The sequence below is a fragment of the Molothrus aeneus genome, chromosome 8 (genome assembly GCF_037042795.1).
Source record: "Molothrus aeneus isolate 106 chromosome 8, BPBGC_Maene_1.0, whole genome shotgun sequence".
Lineage (NCBI taxonomy): Eukaryota > Metazoa > Chordata > Aves > Passeriformes > Icteridae > Molothrus > Molothrus aeneus.
The window spans coordinates 21,929,827-21,952,768 of NC_089653.1; the positions used below are offsets into that span (position 1 = coordinate 21,929,827).

Genomic DNA, 22,942 nt, shown 5'->3' on the forward strand with positions numbered 1-22,942 from the left:
GCACACGTGGGCCGGGGGGGCGGGCGGCCGCCGCGCCACGTGCGACCGGGAGCCGGCCTGCGGCGCCCCGGCGGGAGGGGCCGGCGGAGCGGGGCCGCCAACCAGGACCGACAACGGGGACCGCCCAACCGGGACGCTACGCAGGGGACCGAGGAGTTCGCCTCCCCGCGCCGAGCGGGAGCGTCCCCGCGGCGGGCGGCACCGCGCGCTCTCCGCGCCCGGTGAGATGCTGGCGGATCCGCGGCGGAGCACACCGGCGGTGACACGGAACAGCCCCCAGCCCTGGCAGCCAGAGTGGGCTGCGGGCCCGAGCAGCGAGCTCTGCCCCAGCACCCGCGGCCGCGCTGGCTCCCGCTGCCATCCCAGGTACACTGCCTGGGGCTGCACAGCGGGGTCTGCGCCTCCCCTGTGCTGCGCGGTCGGAGTTTGCTGAGGGGCTTCTGCCGGCACTCTCTGGAGCTGGAATTTGCATTCAGCCTCCCTCTGTTATCTGTCGAGGCCCTACTTTTCAGCTTTTCAGTTCAGATTAATTTCCCTTCTTCCCGTGGGAGTGGTTTGATTTTTTTTTGTTTGTTTGGGGTTTTTTTGTTTTTGTTTTTGTTTGTTTTTGGTTTTGTTTTTTTAATGGGGGTAGTCGTTAGATTTGCAGTATTTCTAGGAAACAAATGTACCACACTGTAGCTACATTTATTCTCGTGTCTAGACCTGACGGGGAATGTTGCTAGGGTTTATCAGCTTCAGAAGTATGTGCTCAAGAATGCACTTAGGGACTCCTTAAACTTTTGTGTCTTCCCTGGACCAACATTGACGACAAACTTGAAAGGAGGCTGGAGAACTGGAAAGCAGTTGCTTACAACTGCAACAGGCTCAGTAGTGGCAAAGCAATAAGCTAGAAAATGTCATGGAGGCAAAGGAAGTGCCCGAAAAATTCTGATTATTCACTCATTATTGCTCCCATGAAAATAGGTCACTTTCTGTGTCAGTATGTCAGCAGGCAGACAGGCATGAAAAGCTACCAGGGAGATCTGTGCTCCTTTCTATGTTATGAGAGACTCTTCTCTCACTCTTTCCGGGGGGAGGCAGCTTTTTTTTTTTTTTTCAAATGTGATGAATTCACTGGGTGTTCACAGGGGCTGTGTGCTGCTTCACAAGGTCTTGCTGATCGTCCACTTTGTAACTCCCCTTTATTACCACTGGGGAAATATTACCTGGTGCTCTACCTGGCCATGATTGATGAAGGAGCCACCTGGTAACCTACTTGTGCAGACCTCGCCCCAAGTTATGCTGCCTGAGGGACAGATCTCACAAGCTGCCCTAAGCAGTACCCAGAGTGACTCAGGACCAGCACAGCCTGCTCCTGTTCTGCCATCCTGTCTGCAAGGTGGGGGCATGAGCACATGGCTGCTCCTTCTTTATTAGGACCTTGTGGGAGCTACTGTCTGAGACCATCCCATGTTTTAGCAATGGCAGGCTGTCATCAGCCCTGAATTTCTCACAGACTTCTTGGTGCTGAGAATATTGTAAAGAGTTTTGTGCATCACTGCCATTGTGTTTTGTATTGCTGTTTGGGAGCTGTGTACCCATGCCAGTAGTTACTCGTGTTTATTAACTTGCAAGTTAGATTCCTGAAAGGTTTTCTAGTGATAAGTTTCTCAGTGTAGGAACTGAAGACTGTGAATTACAGATGTGCTTTTCTAGTTAATTAAGTATGTGGAGGGTATTCTTGTCCACAGTACCCTTGTCACTAGAAATCCCCGGACAGCAGTTTGGAAACCACTGGTTTAGCCTGGAACATGTGGGAAGAAAAACATGGCACTGCAGGAGAAGGAACCACAAGGTGGCAATCTCTCGCCGCACTTTAACTGGCAAAATAAAGATCTGGCCAAAAAAAAAAAAACCAAAAACCGTGGACAGTAACTGTGTAAAGCTGCAGAGGCGGTTAGTCACATCTTGTATCTTCCAGAGTCACAGCAACGTTGGTTTTGATGCTGGATTTTCTCTTCTGAACGCTTTTCCCTTTAGTATGAAAATCTCAGTCTCGAGGAGCTGGATCTGTAGGCTACTCTTTGCTGGCTTTTCATCCTTTGCCCCCAAATAGGCAGCAGATGTTGCTTGTTAGATTGCTAACTACCGGTGCTGCTTGCGTGCCTGCAGGCAGAGCTACTGTGTGCTTGGAGAGAAAGTTTCCTCCTGCACTGGAGGCACTGTCTGGTTCAGGGCATTGCTAACCTCGTGTTGTACTGATGTGCAATATAATGGTTGCACTGACATGCCTCAATGGGAGCAAAATCACCTGGATGTTAGGACTAGGCAGTGATCTGCAGGCCGAGAGTGTGTTTGGTCTTGAGGGGACTGCAAAGCCATAGTGGCAGTGGCTACACCCAGAAAAGATGTGGCCAGAGGGGGGAAAAACTCAGAAAGAAAATAATGCTCAGTTTAAGGTAGAGCCCCTCTGGCCCTGCAGTATCAAACACCATCTGTTGCTATGAGCTCCATCTCGATCAGGACATAGTTGTGTTCTTGCCAGATGTTAGCTTACATGTGCTACATGTAAAAGTAAACTGGTGTGAAAGCTGTGGTCAGATGTGCTTTCAGTAGGATTTGCCCTGCATAAGTGACGACGTGCTAGCCAGCCTCTTGCTGAGAGGATGCACTCCAGAAGTTGCAGGTGTGTGGTTGGAGTGTGTTCAATGAGTCAAGATAGGAAATATCTTCCAAAGCTCCAAATAAGACAAAACAAACTCAGCTTTAGCACATGCTCAATTGATTGAGTCTTTGGCAAAGTATGACATGAATATGCAATGTTCTCACTGAGGCCTGTCCTGGCTGTATCCTGCCTGCTGAGTCCTTCAGCAGGCACAGCATAGCTGTCCTTCTTTGCTGAATCCTACTTCTTTTACCTATTCTTCCCAAAGTCTTCAGTTAGGAATGACAACCTGATTCCCACTCACCAGCTCTGTTCAGGTTCTGCTTTACACTGTGTCTGTCACCACTGAGATCCCTCTTGTGTCACAGCCTGCAATATCCACAAACCTTCCCGAGGTGACTTCTCTAGTCACCACTGTCCTCTTCCAGCTCTGGCTGTTCAGGTCCAGACAGGACCTGGAGGAAGTGGGAAGTTGGACATGGGGAGTTTCCTAAAGTCATTTTACATCACCTTAAAGTCTGAAATCGGAGTCTGGGAGGCTGTGGGTTGCAATTCACTTCCTTCCTGGTTGATGGGAGCCCAGGGGCTCTGCTGTCCGCTGGTCCTTTAGAAAAGGGCCAGGAGCCACCAGGGACTCCTAGTGGGGATAGAAATGTTAGCAATCCAAATCATGATGGGAAACAGAAGGAGTAAAAAAAAAAAAAAGAAAAACCAGAATTTTTTTTCTCCCCAGAAAGCAGGAGGAAATCTAGGAAGGACAAGGCTGGCTTCTCCTGGAACATACGTGCAATCTGATTGTCACTAATGCTCTGTAGCCAGCTTAGAGAAGATGCTTTGCCTAAGTAAGTGAAATAAGCACTGTGATGTGGGATATATGATAACTTCAGAAGCAGAAGGAATAAGACCCCAGGCAAGAGAGCTTCAAACAGTGTCTTTTTTTTTTTTCCTCTCCTTTTTCCATCTCAAAGTCTGTGGTGTTCAATTAACCCTCTTTCTCTATCCTGGCCATGATGGCTGCAGCTTTGCAAGGCTTCACCCAGCCTTCTGGATGATGATGTGTTAAGCACTTGGTTTGTGATAACCAGTTTTCTCCTGAAATGATACCAAAAGTCTGCTGTTTTGATTTAAACTGTTTTCCAAGCATTTTGATTAGTAACAAAAGACAGTCCATTCCAAGAGAATCTAGCTTGAGGAAGCCATGAAATTTAATTCATCTTTGCAACTTAAATATATAATCAGTGACATATGGTAATAGTAAATACAGGGGGAAATGTCATTGTTTCAGTCAAATTTCTGCATTCAGTCAAAACCTAATAGTTGTAACATCAAACTGTATTTTCCATTGAACAGGAAATAAAGCATCATTTTTTCAAAGAAAATAGACATGCAATTGCATGCCTATTATATTGCTTATATATCTTTATTTTTAGCTTTCTCAACTGTTGCTGTTCTAAAGGACCAACAGAAGGGGAACTGTGGAGGGAGAAGATACAAGGCAATACCCAGTTGCCCGTGGTAGAAAGGGCAAAAATGTCTGTGCTATGAATAAATGCACCTTTCCTACAACAGGTCAATAAGGTTCTGTGCCTGGGTTAGGGACTCTGCACCTCACCCCTCACTTCTGCTGACATGCCAGCCCTTAAGCAATGCTGAGGTGAGGATAAGTTCCTGAAGGGCTCTGGAATTTATGCAGAAAGAACATTGCTTTTTCTGGGCAATGGAAGCAGAATATTTGGTTTAAAGTCCATCTGGCATCAGCCCGAGACTCCTCCCTCCATGAGTACAGGTCACTGATGTACTGCTGGCCTTTCCCCCTCATTCAGTGGTGCTCTCTTCTGAGCTTCCAAATTCCGTGGTTCCTTATGGGCATTTAACTTTTTTTCTACTTCATCATTCTACTTCATCGTCTGTTTTTCAGGCATGACCCATAGTTTTCTCCTCTTACTCTCTAGCCTTGAGTTTCATGTGTTGCTTCTGATTTCTCTAATGCACACCAACAGTTTGCAGCTTTGACATGGCTGATTTGTCTTTGTCTGTAGCAGGGCCATGCTCAGATGTCTGGATAGAGCTGGTGACAGAGAGCTTACTTGCCCTATGCAAATAAATACAGCAGACAGGGGCTTACAATTTTATCATTACCTGAAATATTCCAATTCTTTTCTGTCTCTCTCACCCCAGCAGCTTCTCAGATTTGAGAGCATTTTGGCTGCTGTTCCTTCCCCTGAGCTCCATCTCCTCGTTGATTTCGGCACACAGTTCCTTCCTCTTTTTCATAATTGACTCGTTTGCTCCTCCAGTCTTGCACTTCATCCATCTTCTTACTTCCCCTCTCTGATCTAATTCTCATGTCCGCTTCCTCCATTTTTGCTGCTGGAATGTAAAGCATCCCTCCAGAAAAATAGAAGGTCTCTGTCAACTTTTACCATCCCCCTCATATTCCCTCTTCCTTCACCTCTATCATCTCCCCCAGATGGTGGGACAAATACTCACTTGCATTCATTCTCAGGCTTGTAAAATTGGCATATTCACTTCTCTTTCTTTTTCACGTGATGATGTGAAACAGGAATAATTCTACACATTTCTCTGCTGCTCAGGGTGGGGCTCAGTCTGAAGAAAAAGTTTTCCAAGGCTATTGTGTCTTCAGGGCACTGCAGAGCTCCAGTCTCACTGTTGTGTTCTCACTCTGTATCTCTTTGACTGTGACAAATTGCTGCTGTATTTGCTGCTTCTCAAGATATGAAAGACAAAAGTGAAATCAGACCTGGCCATTGATGAGTACAGAGAAGTTAATGGAGCAAAAGAGCATTGTCTGTCCAAGGGCATTGTTGTACACTGAAATGTTCTCAGTCATTATGTGGATTTTTTTCTGCTTGCAGAAGAGGCACTGGGCAAAGGGGATTTCTGTGTGCTGAGATGGCACCTGGTTTGAACCCCAGAGCAATTCCTACAGCTTTATGGAAATTGTGCATCTCTGTCTTTCTAGGACTTCAAAGTCCTGTTGGGACTTCAGCACTTTGGGATTTCATAAGTTCTCCCTATGGACAAATCTGCAGGACCAGAGTACCCTGGGATTGTAAGAGAAGTTCTGAGACTATGCATCAGAAGTCAGATAAAGTAAAACAATAAGGCAGGTAAGGGAAAAAATAAATGCTGTTTATTCCAACAGAGTACATGGAATCTAACTTCTCACAGAACGGGAATAAAGAAAAAAAAAATCATTGATTGATAGCTGCCTAAAACTCCATTTCAACCTTCCAGTTTCATTCGGTGGTGTTCCACCCAGGGAGAGCCCACACTCACAACCTCACAACCTTTATGGCACCAGTGCTTTTTGCCCCTGTCCCCCCCACCTTTTTTTTTTACAGGTTTCTTCATTACACAGCTAGTGAGTACAGAATGACTCTCAAAGAAATGTGCTCTATTTTCCTATGGCTAGATTTGGAAATACCAGTTTGTGCTCCTTTCATGCTGGCAAAAATGCAAAGACAACATTGCCAACCAACTGTGCTTTTCCTGACCAGGCTGTTGGCTTTGATGGATGCCTTGCCTTTGGCATGTATGGAGGGAGGAAGCTCTCTCAGTAGGCTTGCTTTCCTCCTGCTGTGCCTGAGCTCCCTAACCAGCCAGTCCTTCTCGCTCAGACAGAGGGATTTGCTTTTTACACAACTTCCCAGATCACCTACATTAAAGAGCAATATGTGGATGCTGTACTAAATCAAGCAACTGTCCTCTGTCTGTTTGATCAGGTTAGACATGATACATAAACAGGCTAGAAAATGGTTTCAGCAGTGGAGCTCAGGCTGTGACACCCACCTTGAGGCACTGGCAGTTTTAGGAGGTTGCATTCCAGACGTTAAAGCTCTTGTGGTGAAAATGATGGACACTGCATTGCAGAAAGAGCAAAAAGCTCAGTAAAAAGAATCGGTCACGCAACTGTATGCTCTGATGATCACAGATTTCCCACATTCACTGGTCTTGCTCTTCTAAGAAATTGCCATACCATTCTACAGGGCAGAAACTTAAGAGCTTGAAAAGAAAGTGTATTTTTGTGAAGTGTGTATAACTCTTAATTTTCACTTGCTAAATTTTCTCCTTGCTGGCTTCTTTTAGAGCATCCATAACTCAGATTTACTTGACAGCACTAAAGAAACAGACATGGTTGATATCTTGGGAATCAAAGACATGATGATTTTTTTTTTTAAGGGCTGTCTAGCCTGTTTTATCCTTCCCAGCCTAATGGAGGTTTGTTTGGTACAGGACATCCTCTGATGATAATAACTTTCATCATTTATGAGCAAAGTTTATTCTTTAGAGAACTAAAAATGTTCCTCCGAAGGAGATTTCCCCCATTTTCTTTTGGGCCAATTTGTATAGCCTGAGATCTGAGTTTAGATTTCCGTTGTGCTTTTTCTTCTCTTTTTTTTTTTTTTTCTTTTTTTCTTTCTTTCTTTTTTTTTTTTTTTCCATCTGAAGAGGTTTCCTCTGCTGAAAACCTTCAACAACTGCTCAGACCATTTACAAGAAGCACTTTCACAGGCAGTAGCTCTACAAAAGAGAGGAAAAATCGAAGTGACTACCTATAATAATGAAGTTAAATGCAGTTTTAAGTGTTTGTGAACTGCAACTGACTGAAAGGGTGCCAAATATTTTGCAAATATATACAAAAAGACAGGCCCCTGCTCTAATCAGCTTGTAAATTAAAAGAAAAGTACATTGGCAAGAGCAGAAGAGATGATATGACATGCTTTAAATAGTTTATAGGGAGCTGGAGAATTGTTGTTTATTTGGTGATGTTGGGAAAATATTTAATGTGCTTTGGTTAAGCTCTTTATAGAAATGCTTCTCCACCCCCAGTTTTCTTTTCCAATGACTGTTTTGGAGATTGAAACCAGCAAGTTTAGAGTAGATGGAAAACGGAGAAACCTATTTCGAAATTGACAAAACCGCGAGTAAATCTTTATAGATACTTTTTATGTGAGTCAGGCTTTCGAAAGTAATTATCGTAATATAAGAAAGGATCATCGCTTCGCCGCCCCTGCGGACGGCCAGCCAGGGTCGCAGCTGGTGTAAATTGAGATAGCTCCTATCTGGCGTGCCTGCCTGGGGAGGAGGTGGCCCTGGCCCCTCTTTTTGGATGCCGGGGCCGTCCCGGAGCGGCGGCGGCGGCTCCCGGGACTGGCGGCGCTGGGGGCTCCCGCACCTCCGCTGCTGCCCCGGCGCTCGCGGATAACCGGGGAATTTTTAGCGTTTAAATGTTTTCTATAGAAAGCCTACAATTTATTGAAAAACAGGCCAACAAACAAAAAAGCCCGAAGCACTGTATTTTTAGATTTAACTTGCAGCTGCTGGGGTCAGATGCAAAGTGGAGTGCAACTGCATTTCCGAGGGCACAGGATTGGGGCAAGCTCCCGGTGTTGGTCTGGAAAGCTCAGACAGGTAAATGAGTATTTCCTTTAACGTCGTCTTCCCAGAATCTGGAAGGTGACTCCGGCATTTGGGGTTTTTTTTTGCCTCTTTCCCAGCTGTTTAATGTTGTTGGTGATATCTCTGCAGATAAGTGACTTCAGTGCATCCGGAGTTTGTGTTCAAAGCAGAGACAAATTGTGGGGAACTTTTCAGAATAAACACATTTCTCTTTCGAAGTAATGTGTTTGTAAGGAAAATATATATATATATATATATATATATATATATATAAAGGAGGTTAAACGGGATAATTTGTTTAGTTTTTGTTTGTGGCTTTTTTTCCCCCCTTTTACTACAGAACACTCTGGAATTTCGTTTGAAAATAGAACCATCCTTGGAGGGAGGCACGGTACAAAATTTCGGCCTGCAATCACAACAAATACCCCTGAAGCCTTTTTCTCATCCTCTGTAAGCATAGAAAAAATTATTAAAAAATAACGAGATAATTTTGAAACTCGCATTCCTCATTTGGAGATGACCCAAAAAACTGTGCAGCTTCTGAAGCAGAGGCTTTAGGTCCTGGGTCAGTTTTGAGTGCTATTGCAAACCTCGGCAGAAATGTTTGCAGCCGAACACAAATTTCCAGGCTTAAATTGCCTTCTTCCTGTGCCGGGATGCCAGGGCTTTGCACAGCTGAAATTGCACAGCTCTTTTCCCCGGATCCTCTTACTTTTTCCAGCGCTCAGAGCCCGCTGCCCCGGGCACCCTTTCGCTGTTCTGGGTCAGCCTGCGCTCGGCAGCCTCTTCCCAGGCGCGGCTGGAGCCTGCTCCCGTCTCCGCTTTGGCGGGATGGTTTCACGGCAGATCCCAGTTCGAGTGTTCCCTGCTCAGCCCCAGCAGAGCCAGAGGTACGTTTCATCCTTCCCCACGCGTCACCGCCGCGGCTCCGTACCCCGCAGCCGCTGCCCGAGTGAGCCGGGGCTGGCAGGGGTGGCTGCCCCTCTTCTCTTGGGGCGTTTCAAGGGCAGAGAGACGGGGCGAGTGGAGATTTCCGCCGGAGACAGGTCTGTCCGCGGGCTTCACCGGGGCCAGGCCGAGTGCTTCTCCTCTCTGCGGGGCTCCGCCGAGCGCACCGGGCTCCGGGATTTGCCGCCGGCTCACCGGGGCCGCTCCCGCCGCCCCTCGGGCCCTGACTGGGGCGGTCGGGGGCCGCAAGTAGCTCCGCACGGACACCGGGAGAAGCTGGAGAGGGTTCCCAGGGGCGGGCAGCCCTGCCGGGATCGGGGGCTGCCCGTGCACTCGGGGGGCCCCTGATCCGGCTGCCCGGGCCGCTCGAATCCGCCCCGCCGGCTTCCCCGAGGGCGGCTGGCGGGTTCCCGGGGCTCGGCCACGCTTGCGGTGAGATTTATGGCTCGATGCCGAAGCCGCGCTGCTGCCCGCAGCCCCGGCACCTCCCGGCCGCGGCGCGGAGGGTGTCCGCAGGTGGGTGCCGGCTCCCCCGCCGCGCCGGGCCCCTCACCAGCAGATGGTGCTGCGGCCGCCCCATCCCCGGGGCTGCGGGGCTCCGACGGACCGCACCTGGCCCGCCTCAGCCCTCCCGCCGTCCGCCCTCCGTCCCGCATGGCCTGGGCGACGCGGGAACCGGGGCGGGCCACGGCGGCCGAGAGCCCAGGTGCGGGCGCGTTACGTGTCCCGGAGGCAGCAGCCTGCTTGTGGGAGTTCGGGGCTTGCCCGGGGAGCGGCTGCTGACGGACACAATGTCCGAGTCGGATGGGCAATCCTTGAGGCTCTCGGCATCGTCAGCAGCCGCCACCGATCCCCGGCCCGGTGCCATGACCTTGCGCCCAGAGCTGGCAACCGCAGCCGCCTGCACTTCTGCAGTGCGCCGAGCCCGGTCCGTCCTGGAGGCAGCGACGGCCCCAGCACAGGGCTCCTCGTCGGTGCCATCAAACCGTGCTGTCCTTTCCGCCCCTGACGCGGACGTTTCCACAGCAGGCACTGCTGCTGCCGTCCCTCTCCTTTCCCTGCCGCTGGTCGGACACGGATGGGCTCGGAGGCAGGCGGGAAAAGGCGACCGGCGGCTCGATTCCCCGTGCCCCGGTTCCCCGCAGTGCCGATGGCCCTCGTGCGAAGACCGGCCCTGTGCTTCGGGCAGGGCGCACCGAGCGGCCGCGCCCGGGCTCCGGGGTGCTGCCGGCCCCCAGCCCCCCTGAGCCCGTCCGAGCCTCCAGCGCTCAGCCCCGAGGGCCTCGCCCAGCGTAGTGGGTCCCGGCGCAGTGTGGAGGTAATTCTTCCCTCAGGTAGTGCTTGGGGCTTTTTCCGGGGTGATTACCATCCCCCCTACCCCCCTCCCCATCCAGGGCCGTCCTCGCTGCCTTACCGGCTCTGTCGTTCCTGCAGCCGACGACCATCTCGGACCATGCTGGCCGGCCCCCGCGCGCCGGTCCCCGTCCCGAGCTCTCCGGTGTCTCGGTGTCCCGACTCCGTCCCTGTTTCGCGTGGTGCGGGAGCGAAAACGTCCGCCGGAGCCGGCGCAAAGCGAAAGCTCGGGGCTGGCGGGGCTGCGGCAGGGCGGCGGGCCCCGAGCCGAGGGGGTTAAACCAGGAGCCTCCCCTTACCTTCAAAAAGTTAAAAATGTCTGGAGCCTGCATCTCTTAAAGGGGCGGTGCTGGCTGCAAGGAGTCTTGGCACCGGCTGCGAGAAAGGCTGGTCAGGGGCGTGAGTTCCCCTCCACCAACACCAAAACATTGCAAAAAAAGGCAGAGCGCCCCACACTTTAGATAAGGACAATTAGCCACCAGCGAGCCCCTGCAGACAGCGAGTTAATTAGGGGTTTCCTGCTCTCCGGCATGCCCTGTCCCAGCTCCTGCCCCCCAGGGCTCTTAGCCCTGATGGCACCTGGGCTGGCCCTCATGGCCACCTTCTCGCTGCCTTCCCAGGCTGGGGACAGGAGAGCACTGCCGGTGGAGAAACCTCCAGGTGTGAAGGGAAGAACTCTCATTCTCCTTGATGTCAACACCAAGAGCCCTGTCAGGATAATCAGTGAGAATTTCCTCTCCCTGCAGCTGGACCCCTCCATCATTCATGATGGCTGGCTCGATTTCTTAAGGTAAGGCAGGAGCCCCCCGGCGCCCTCCCCACGCCGCCCGCGGGGCGCCCCGGCGGCCCCGCCGCCCAGCCCTGCCGGGCTCCGCGCTGCTGGCGGCGCTTGTTGTGACGGAGGGAGCGAGGCCATGGTTTCCATTAAGATGCACATGTTTGCAATGGAGAAAGCATTTCGGAGACTTATCAGTTATGACTGCAAAAATGTCGTGCTCCCCTCGCTCCAGCAACCGCTCCTCTGCAAAAAAGCACAACACGGGGCCGAGGCAGCACAGGGGAAAAAAAAATCAAAATGGAACAAAAAACAGCAGCAGGAACGGGGCCGCCTGCCGAGCCGAGCCGAGCCTTCCCCGGGTCCCGACGGGTAGAGAGCGGGTGTCGGCCAGGTCTTCCGAGCCCTCCGCTCCCCAGACTTCCAGCCCTGCGCGGGGGGCACAGCCGGGCTGCAGCTGCGCTGGGTTCCACCGGCGGTGCGGAGCGGCCGCGGCCTGGAGGCGCTGGGACGGCCAGAGAGCCTTCTCCCTGCTGGGTAAGTCGGGGAGGGAGAGCGGGTCTCCTCCGCACGCCCGCTGCGAGGGTCCTTTCGGCAGCCGGGGAAGGAGCAGGGCGAGGATGCGGGAAGGCGCGAGAGAAGCGGAGCCGGGACGGCTCCCGCTCTTCTCCCCTCCCCGCTCCTCTCTCCTCCCGGCGGCTCGGCCCGCGGCACGGTCCCCCGTGGTGCTGAGCGCCTCTGCCTCCTGGACGCCGCTGCACTTGTCCGGAGGGCGCCGGCAGGACGGGGGGGAGCCGGGCCCGCCGGCCTCCGGGCCGCCACCGGCGGGCGGGGCGGCTCCCGGGCCAGGGCCACGCCGCTCGGCCCGCGCAGAGCCCGCAGCCGCTGGTACCGCTCGCACTGCCCCGGGCGGGACAACGGCGGGTCCTCGAGCCCCGTGGTCCCCGGTCGCTGGCGGTATTGGGGAAGCGAGGGCCCGGCCCGCGGCTTCCTCAGCCCTCTCTCTCCTCTCCCCAGCTCCCGGCGGCTGGTGACCCTGGCGCGGGGCCTGGCCCCCGCCTTCCTGCGCTTCGCGGGCAAGAGGACGGACTTTTTGCAGTTCCACAACGTGAAGAACCCGGCCAAGAGCCGCGGCGGGCCCGGCCCCGACTACTACCTCAAGAACTACGAGGACGGTGAGCCCCGGGGCCGGGGCGGGGGCGGGCGCTGCAGCGGGGGCTGCGGGAGCCGGGCGGTCCCGCTCCGCCTGCCCCGCTCTCCCCGCGCCCGGCGGGGCCGTGTCGCTCCCGGGCACGCTGTCGCCGGGCACCGGGCAGGGAAAGATTCCCGTTCCCTTTCTTTCCCGAGAGAGGGGAGCCGAGCAGCTCGGCGGAGCTCGCTCCCCCCATTGCCGGGGGATTCGGCGGGTGTCGGCCCCCGGGAACAAAAGACCAGCACTGGGGAGCGGGACTTTTCACATTCCCCCGCCCCGCTGCGTCCTCTGCCTCCCTTTGCCCCCGAGCTCCGGCGGGCAGCGCCGGCCGCAGGGGAGGCTTTGCCGCGGCTCCGGGCGGGGCCGGGCATCGGAGCCCGGGATGCCCCGTCCCGCGCTTCTCTTTGCCGCGGCTCTCGGAGCCCTGCCTTTCCTCACGGACGTCGCCGTTGTGCGCCTTTCTGTGCCCGCCGCAGCCCCCTGGGCTCCCCGCGGTCCCTCCGGGCTCGGTGACCGTCGGTCCCCGCCTGCTGGTGCCCGGTCGGGGCTGCTCCCCCTCCGAACCCCTCGGCAATCCGAGCTCTTTCCAAAGTCACCGCCTGGCCCCCGCCTTCCCGCTGTTCCCCTCTTCCCCCTATGCCCTTCTCCCCGTCGGACCTCAGTACACAAAAGGCTTTCACCTTTCGCGGCCCATAATTCACACAAAGAAACTGAGTAGAAAATTTAGGGCCATATCTCTGTCCTAAGGCATTTCTATTAAGAAGAAGAATACGATGTCCACATGCAAGAATTTATTGATTTTTCTCTCTTGCTTAGTTTGTTTCTTTTTTAAAGAAACAAGCTTTTTTTTTCCCCCTTTACTCAACGACTTACAAAAATTAGCTTAAGATTTTTCCATAAGTAATTTTGAAGGCCAATTAATGCCAGACAGATCCCACTGGGCAGGTCTGTGGAACAGAGGAAATTTTGCAGAGATCTAGTCAGCAGCAGTCCTGAATGGAAAAAGCAGATGCATTTGCCAGTTTTCTGATGGCTCTCACTCCTGCTGTTTCCCTACATAACATCTCTGAGATGAATGTCCTTCTATTCCCACACGCAGGCAGGTGGGTAAGTTTTTGTGCTCCATCTTTCACTTGCTCTCCTCGCTGGGGCAATCCCGATGTTATTCCTTGTTTTTCTCCTTGTAACAAATCTCAGTGGAAGGGTTTGTTGTAAGCTTTGCCAGCTGAGATGCACTTCAGGAAAAAATGTTGACCAAACTTGCCACAGACACCTTGTACAGTAGAAATTAGGTGTCATGCATAAAATTGTGGATGGGACACATACAAAACATTTGTAAGAATAAATTTTCCCACCTTCCATATTTCAACAACTTGCAGGAGAGAACTTACTTATTAAATGTCTTCACAACAGCTTTCATGTTAAGGAAGGAGTGAAATATTTTGGCTTTTTTTTTTTTCAGTTTTCCTCATGGCAATAAAATTGAAATGTAGCAGCCTTCAAAATGAAGCTTTTCATAGAAGTTGTAACCACAGGTCTTAACTTTTCATCACTTAAATATGGAACAGAACCATTGTGAATGTGGGTGAAGGAAGGGGAAGACACATGTGGTGTGTATCAAGCATTGGTGTAAATCAGAAAGGTGTGGTAAAAGGGATTTCCTGCCTGGAAGCAAAGCTCTCGTATTTGTTCTTAAGATCTGTGTGCAAACTCCAGGGTCAGGGAGTTTCACCCTATGTGGATAAGGGCTGGAGTTGCTAGTAGCTCACGTCCTTTTGTGCTGAGGCTGCACTAAGTACTTCACTAGAGGGATCCAGTTCTCCAAAATGAAATCCTGATGCCACCACAGCTCTTTGCCCTGCTGTCCGGGTATGAGCAGCCACCGTCTCCATTTGGAGCCCTGGCTCCATTTTTGTTCCCTCATCTGTGGCTCACCCAGGACCTGCTTGGAATCAGGACATGCAGTTTGTTCTTGCTGCTGAGGACTTACAGCTTCAACAGACAGCACAGAAAACTGATGGCAATCAGCACCTGAACATGGGGGAAGCCAACAAGCATCTTGCTAGGTACCCTTCCTTCTCCCCAAGCTGTCTGGGGTGGTTGGAGTTGTTTTCCATGTCCATGGGCTTTTATATGTCCAGTACCTATTTTCTGAAATTTCTTATAATGGCATGGGAGCAGAGAAGATGCTGGGGGGCTTGATTAGTTAAAAAAGTCAGAAAACATTTAACAGAGAAACCAGTGAATTTTAAAGTCTTATGCAGCACCCTAGAGATTTTTAGGGATGTCATAAGTGACTGTTTGGTTGTTTTCTGCTGTGAGTGTTTGTCTTTTTGCCACTTCTGCCTGTGGGTGCAGACAGACTCCAGGCCTGTGCCCACAGAGTCTGGGCTCTCTTTGCAGCCCCCACAGCTGCTCCCATGCCTTGTGTTCAGAGGGGGAGGGAAGGGCACTTGTTATGTTCCTCTAGGCTGCAGCAGCTCCCAGAGTGCAGGACTGAGAGGTGAAGTGCACGTGTGCAAGATTGCTCAGAGAACTGCAGTTACAAGTGAGTGACTGTGAGTGGTGTTCACATCCCAGGCAGCTGCACCCCACTGTGTGCTCACAGCCCACACCCGTGTGGCTCTCTCAGGCATTCAGATGGGAGGCAGCACCAGGACTGCTTTGTGTCATCCTTCATGGACCCTGTGACTGTGCTTGTTGGAGTTGGAATGAATCTCTGGACAGGGATCTTCATCCTGTAAACCCGCTCTGCCCCACTGGTGCTCTTCAGACCAGGGTATTCCTCGCTGTTCCCTTCCATGTTTTTTTCTGTCTCTGTGGTGCTCTGCCTTCCTGGCTATCAGACCTCCTCAGGGATTCACCTTGCTCTTCCCCTGCACTTAAAATTGTATTTGATTCCCTTTCAAATGGTCCCAACTATGCACACCTCCACCTTCTGGAAATTGCTTTTACCTTCCACAGCCTTTGGGTTCACCAACCCATTTTTCCCACTTCTTTCACAGAGAGTGTGGGTACTCTCTGAGGGTAGTAGTAGTTGCTTTCATCTTGTATCTAAAATGTACTTTGTTTTCCTGAAATAAGGTGTCTCCTTTAGGTTCCAGGGTAACTCATTTCTTATTCAGATTATTCCTGGAAACACAGACTTGGAAGTATTGTGTGTTACCAGGGGTGTATGATAGCTTTCCTTTGTATGTGTGAACAGCCTCACCCCAGTCTAAACTGGTCATGTTTGGGCAGCAAGGGTAACAAAGTGATGCATGCTCTGCTACTGCCTGGGATGCCCATGAAGAGGGTGCATGTGGCAATTTACTGCAGCATAGTGTATGAAACTGGCACAGCAATTTCATCACTTGCTGGCAGATTTGTCAGTACCTGACAGGGCAGCTCCTAAAAGTGGATGCCTATGGTAGATACTCTTGGCGAGCCACAGGGTGTGCAGTCTCTGCTATGGTAGCATGGCTCTAGGTACCTCCTGGACTTTGCTAAACATTAGGTAATCTAAAGTGCTACATTAACACCCCACCTATGTTGCACACCTGGTGGCTTCCATCTCATGCAGCCCCAACTTTGGATGGTCAGTCCTGGAGCCCACCCTATTTGGATAAGGCATTGGCCAGCCTGAGGTTTGCTGGAAACAGAAACCCAGTTTGATGTATGTCAGGCTCTGTGGCACCAGGAGGTGGGGCTGTGCCAGAGACTTTTTGACATTTTATGATCAAGAGGTGTAACATTTTTAGCGTGAGAGACTTTTCCCTCCCTTAAATGGTGTTTCTCTGCATGTGCCCTGCTGAGTTCGTTTTTCTTCCCCAGCTGTGCTCAGCGTTGTGTTTTGTTATCTGGAGATGTGTTTCTCTGCACATGTCTGATTCCAGGGCAGGTACCAAGATGTAAGATTTCATGCTCAGTCTATGTAGTAGACCTGCTTCTCCTTTTGCTGCTGGGTTTCCTAACAAGCAATCTGTTCAGCCTGTCCATTCAACTGCCTCACATGTGCCAGGGACCAGGTGGGTCTGAGGAATGGGACAACAGGAAACACTGGTTTGCAGGAAAACAGGCTTGAGCAGCTCCTCTTTGGAGCAAAGGCATGGATTTTTGTTGGTACAAAACCTCTCCTGAAGCTGAGTTTGTTAAAACCTGGCTTGCCTGCTGTCCTGGAGCCTGGTGTTGGAGTGTTACATGTGTGTGGAGTCCTGGTCTTGTTTCAGCAAGAGGTGCTGCAGGTGCTGCAGGTGCCTGAACCCTCAATGCTTCCCATTTTGGAAGCTCCTTGCTGGTTCTCCAGTATGAGTTTAGTGGGCTAATGTGGAGCCTCCTCATCTGCAGGGTGATCCCAAACTGCCTCTCACCCTAAAGCCACAGAGCCAGCTTTGGACAGCCTGGGTGGCACAGACACTGGTATAGCTTCCCCCTGGGCAAACGTGCTGTCAGGGAAGGGAAAGCAGAAAAAGAGGAGTTACTCACAGCTGGAGTTCTCAAAGATGTGCTGGCTCAAGTGCACAGCTTCTCGCTCCTGCACCTCAGCCTTGTGTAGACTTCTGTAGCCTTCTCATGGCTGAGAAGAGACCAAAGGACACTTTGTGTGTCCCTGTGTGGCCGTGGGAGGGAGAGGGGAAGGGGGCAACATTTGCATGCTATAGGTAGTGCATCAAAGAAGTTTCTGAGCTGAAGTGTGTACGGACAACACATTTCAAAAATACTCTTTTAATTGCTGGTAAGTTGCTTCCTTCTATTTTATCACTTTTTTAAAGGGGATACCATTTGAAAAATGTCCAATTACAACAAAGAAAATTGTAAAGACATGTTTCTTAAGCCTTCCATACTAGTCAGGGGATTTGGCAGTATAGTGTGGGAAATTTCACATCATTCTCTGTAATGCTGGCATTCCGTGTATTCTTTCAGTGTTGCATCCGTTCCTTCAGGCATCCTCAGGTACCCAACACTGCATCTAAGCCTCAAAATTCGTCTGGCTGTGGGAACTTATTTTCACCCTTGCTCAATCCATACTGCACAAGTGTCTTTTAGGATGCCAAGGATCCTGGGGCATCCTGAGGATATGTTAAATGACCTGAGATTTTGTTTATGTGGTTACACAGGGGTTGGAGCTGACCCCAGCTAGGGCTGCTGTTCCCACCCTCCTGCCCTGTCTGGCGTGTTCCTCTCCTCTTCCCTGCCTGGAGCCTGAGTTTGTGTGGTGTGGTAAATTAGTTCAGGGATCTCAGCTAACCAAAACTTGATGGTAAAGATGTGATTGCACTTCAGCTTGCTCGGCTGCCAAATTGATCAATGCTGTGTGACCAGGCAGAGGTGTAAAGGACAGTGCTGGCAAAGGAAAGCCTGCATTGAAGGCAGATGGGACTGCAGCAGTCTCAGTCTTGGTCAGATTAAATCCTTCAAATCTATGTCCCGAAGGCAGGAAATCTCACCTCGTGTTTCTTTGCCATCAGAAGGGCTGGTCCCCATGCTTGCTTTATGATCTGTGCACTGTTCTGCTGCTTCCCTTGTGCTGGCTCTGGCACGTTTCTGACCCTCTGCCGAGCCAGCAGAAAATTATTTCAAGTTAAAAAAAAAAAAAGGCAGCAGATTTACTGTGAATTTAGTGATTTAGGATTATGAAGATGATCATGGGGTATGAGGATACCTGAGCCAGAGGAAGGGAATGTTGTTGCCATGTGTCTGGGAGTGTGCCTTTGGCTCTGCCAGCTCATAAAACTGCACTAGATGTTTCTGAATGGATAACCATCCTGTTGTCCTGGTAAAAACAAACAAACGAATTCTCCTTTATTCAGGGAATCATCTTCTGTTTCTGGTTACCCAGGGCCCCTTTTCTGTCTGCTTTGTGTCCCTCAACAGTTTAGACATCTGTCCTTTCAGAGCTTGAAAAGGAAATAGTTGTTTTTTTCACCCTCCAAGTGTTTCAAACACAGCCCTTTAGAGAGGGCTGTAGCATTTCAGGCATAGCAAGAGTTCAGTCCCCAAGATGGGAAGATCCTCTGATGTCCTTTGGACTTCTGGGATTTGCCAGACCTGGGGCTGCTCTGTGCCTCAGCCTCCTGCTCCCAAGTTCCCAGGCACCACAACTGCAGGGAAGGAGCTACAACCTGCTCTGCCTCTATAAAGAGTCACAGGGCTTAGCTGTTTCCTTAGAAATTAAAAATAAAAAACCCCAGGTTGTAGAAATCACATTACACAAGGTAAGGGAGCCTGAGCAGGAGATACTTCCAACTTGCCTATCTCCACTTTTTCTTTTTAAAATAAAAACTGTTCTGCTATAATTATGCATGAAAAGAGCTTTAATAACTGCAGGAAATGGTGCAATCAAACAGTTAACTTCTGATTTGTTAGCTATTTGCTTGTGTATTGTTGAGATAAAAAGATTTCTGTAGTTATGTATTTGTTTATAATAAGTATCCTAAATTCTATTTTTAAATTGCATATTTTTGTTAGTTTCACAGTTCTTTCCATGCTACATCTACTTTGTATGAATTAAAAGTGATTCATGCAAAATTACATGCACAGGGAAAGATGTGACTTTTTGTACAACTATCCATTCTAAATTAGCAGTTGGCATTCAGGGAAAATGTTCTGAATGTATTATGGATTGGTCTCTGAATACATTTAGGTGAGTAAAAAGTGGATCTAATGATAGGGATATTAGAAAATAATTGGAAACAATCACTGGGAGCATTCTTATGCTATAAATAAACTAGGAGCTGACACACTAATCAGTGTAAAGGATATATATGTGAGGGGTAGGAAGATGGAAGTGATCAAAGTCATATCTTTCAGTCATAGAGATTTTTCATCTTGGAAAAAATGACAGAGATTGTGACAAATGCCACGAGCTCGGTGTCACACAGAGAAGACAATTTGGGAATGATTATTTCCTTCTTTTCATGACACAAGAAATAGGGAGCATCCAGTGGAATTATTACATATAAAATGAACAAATATGACTTTTTTTTTTAATATGGTGGGAAATAACTTCTGGAACTCATTGTCAGGGAATTTTTCCCAGCTAAAATAAAGGAATGATACTAATGTGTCAAAAATTTGCCCATTAAAGACAGACATGAGGAGGATGCAGTTTGTGGCTTGAGAAATCTTCTGTCTTTCTAAAAAAAAGTTGTGTTCCCAATTTCGCAATCACTGGGCATTTTATAATAATTCCAGCAGACAAACCTGTTTTTAAAAGCTTTTAAAATTTGTTAATTTAAAAAGTAGGTACTTTACAAGTTTAGCAATGTGAAAATCGTAAGACTTTTGCCTGGTCACTCATTAAACATCTATTTAATTTTGCTACTAACATAATTTTCTAATATTCCATTTTCTAGAAAAAGTGTTCAGGTTTAGTTAGAATGAAATCGAGGGGGTTTTTTCCCCTTTTGAATTCACTGTTCAAGACTGGAAATCTGAAGCAAACAGTCTCCTGAGTAGGATGGCTAAGCTCAGCTTGTTCTGGTGCCATGGCAGTGGTGACTCTTGCTTTTGCTGGAGCGGTGGTCGCTGTGGGCAGTGCTCACTTTCACACACAGACACGGAAAGATGAGTTCCTTCTCTTTACCCTTCTGTCACACCTTCCTCTGGCAATAACCACATCCCTCTGCCCTGTCCTTCCTCCTCCCATCTTCCAGGAGCTCAGCTGCTGCAGTCTGTGTCTGCTCCATGACTCTAGCAGCTCCTGGAATGGAATTGCCTGTGGGCACATGGTGGCATGAGCCATGGGAATGTCACCTGCACACAGGCCACACTGACAATGTGTAAATTCTCGGCTAGAGAAGCTCTTTCACTCTGTGCAAGGGAAACCCGGCTTTGGCTGGGAGCTGTCTCTGCGTGCTGTGCGCCATTCTCAACGTCTCTCAGCTTGGAAATTCCCTGCCCTGTGGGAAATGGTTACTGAACCCCCTGGTGCCGGTGACTCACAGAAAGGGACTGGTACAGCTGAACTAGTCCTGGGATGCCCGCTGCGATTGTGCCACTCCTGAAGGGTGTTTTCTAACTTGTTCTTCAACATTTCCATCGTAGTTTCGGTGACCTCCGCGGGCAGTGCGCACGAAATCGCAGGAGATATCCCGAGGCGGGCAGGGGATGTGTGCGGGCACTCGGGACAGAGCAGCCTCCGCAAAGCAGCGGCCCGGCCCCGCAGCCTGCCGGGGGGAGAGCCCCGCTCCGGCGGGCTGTGAGCGGCGCGGGGCCCGAGGCCGGCCCGAGGCGGGCGCTCCGGGGCCGGGATGGCGGTCGGTGCGGCCCGGCAGCCGCAGCTCACCTGGCCGCCACACGGGTGTGCTCCCGCCATTCCTTCCGCTCGGCGCGGCCGGGCCCGGCTCCGCGCTGCTGCCGCCGCCGCCACCGCGGGGCCCGCGCCCGCCGCCCCGAGCGCCGCGCCCGCCGGGGCCCGGCCGTGCGGCCGCGGGGCAGCCTGAGCTGGCCAGGGTACTGACCCGGCCCGCCCGGGGCACGGCTCCGGCCGGCCGGCCTCGGGAAACATTTGGCATCCTCTGGGGCTCTCACATCTGGAGTTCTTCTTTCGCACTCCTGGCAGGAGCTGCTCGGTCCCGTGCTCTGCTGAGCAGTTTATCGCTTTTCTTTTTTTTCTTTTTTTCTTTTTTTACTCGAGTCTCAGGAAGGCAGTGAGTGCCCTTCTTCTGCCCACTCGGAGCTGCCCTGCCCAGAGCCTCCTGGGTACCGTCCTCCTTCTTGGCTTCCACACATCTGTCTTTTTTCTGTCTTTTCCTTTTAAGATTTGAAAGCTGTGAGCTCCTTACTGTCCGTGTCCCTTGGGTTGTTCTTGCTGAGAATTCCCCTAGGCCTTCCGGAGCTGTGGTCTGCCACCTCTGTTCCTTCAGTGCTGCTGGTTCAGCAGAGTGCTGCAGAGGTGCCTTTGCCTCGTCCCCTGCACTGAGCACAGCCCGGTGGAGTAGGAAGGACCAGGCACTGAGTTCCTTGGTGAGCTCCATATCCCAGACATCTGCCCGCAGTTTAAGCTGGAGTTATAATGACTGTGGGGTCCACCTTCTTCTTTAGGTCTTGGGCAAGTTTCTTGGGTCCCTCACCAGTCTGAGAAGACAGGACCTTGCATGTCTTGCCTCTGCTTCCTGAGTCTGCAGTGGCGGCTCTCAGAACCCCATGAAGATAACTATCAGAGTGCTCTAACTTCTGTGCCCTGCATGCCTTCCCCACACTCTTCCAGAGATCTGTCTGCATGTGACTTGACATCCTGGTGGTAATCTCTGTCACAGCAGCTTTATCAAAACACTGCTCCTGCTCTTCACTCCTGGGCCTGCCCTCTGTCCCCAGGCCCTGCTGACAGTGCATGCAGAGCCATCCCTGTGGTCCCCAAAGATGGATGTCACATAGGACCCAATGCCATGGTCCCCTGCTCCCTCCAACGTCCTGGCCCCTGACCCTGGTCCTGGGCCAGTGGATCCTCCACATGGGTCCACATTTGCCCTGGTTTGGGTTTTAGAAGTCATCCATTCCTTTTAGAAAACAAACTTGTTTTGACCCAGCCTGGACACCCTTACAGCAGTTTAAAGAGAATTGTAGACAGCATGTTGACCATCTAAAGCCTGTCTGCCTCTCAGTCTTCTCCTCCTTCAGGGCCTTGTTGATGTGCTTATCTTCATTTTTCCTTGGGGGTGGGGGATGTACAACTTTTCAGTTCTGTAGGAAGGGAAATCTATCACCCAGGGAGGTCATGGGCTCTAGGTTGCTCCAGCAATGGTAGCAATAGTCTTTCTCGTGTGGGACAGATGTTGGGTTGTGTTTCTCAGTCTTCAGTTTCCAAATATTTCACACAACAGGAGTTCAGGATTTTATCATTCATTAGCTGGGCAAAGGTTGGGTAGGCCCAAGTTTCACTCAGTGCCCACCCAAGAGAATGTGCACTAAAGCACACAGTTGAGGGTCCATGCTCATTAGTTGCAGAGGAGCATTAGTCCTTCCTCTTGCTCCATCTCACTGATGCCCTTGTGCTGGGTGTGGAAATATTGAACCATATTTTCATGGTATCTGGATGCTGCCCAGTATCCACTCCTGAGTATGCTAGCTGTGGGTGGAGGAGAGAACTCACATGGCTAACTACAGATCATGGGTACTTTAATGACATTGACATTCTGAGCAGTCTGTTTCAGACAGCCTTTAGAGAAGCTCTACTCATCCCAAACTACACAGAAAAGGGGTAGAACACAACCTGGACAAAAACGTGTTGTGACTCCAGGATGAGGCTCAGAGACAGGAAGATAATGTGGCTTCCAATCCTCCACCACATGTTTGGAGGCAGTTCCCTGCCAGCCCAAGATATAGCAGAGCTTTGAACCTAAGTTTGCTGAACCTGAGAAACAAGAGCATGACTTTTGGAAGCAACTTTGATGTTTCTCAATGTGTGTAACGAAAAAAGGAGCTGGACAGTGTGTGTGGAGTAAGGTGTGACTCTCTTCTGACAACAAGCTTCTTCAGCAGCTTCTAGCTAGATGGGAATTGAACCAAGCAAAGATCAGCCTTGTGAGGCAAAGTGTCCTTATGCAATGTGGTGGAAGAATTCCAGCTTCAGTCATTGCTTATCAGAGCTGGCCACCTGAGGTTTTGTACGAAATAGACAGCA

The 22,942-nt window shown here is 50.8% G+C and overlaps 1 protein-coding gene and 1 long non-coding RNA gene across 3 annotated transcripts in view; both read left to right on the top strand.

Annotated features, from left to right (window-relative positions):
- Positions 1 to 253: 253 nt before the first annotated feature.
- LOC136559602 (uncharacterized) lies at positions 254 to 8,567 on the top strand. 2 transcript variants are annotated; one of them, XR_010784022.1, is made up of 3 exons: positions 254 to 366; positions 5,631 to 5,778; positions 8,412 to 8,567. It is a non-coding gene; the product is annotated as an uncharacterized lncRNA (long non-coding RNA). The 2 variants fall into 2 exon arrangements; XR_010784021.1 differs by lacking the exon at positions 254 to 366 and having other exon boundaries at positions 1,597 to 5,778.
- A 2,335-nt stretch (positions 8,568 to 10,902) lies between these two features.
- HPSE2 (heparanase 2 (inactive)) overlaps positions 10,903 to 22,942 on the top strand; it is a 104,546-nt gene continuing 92,506 nt past the window's right edge. Inside the window, exons 1-2 of the mRNA XM_066554910.1 lie at positions 10,903 to 11,162; positions 12,165 to 12,322. Coding sequence (XP_066411007.1) covers positions 10,903 to 11,162; positions 12,165 to 12,322 — 418 coding nt within the window. The remainder of the gene's footprint in view (positions 11,163 to 12,164; positions 12,323 to 22,942) is intronic.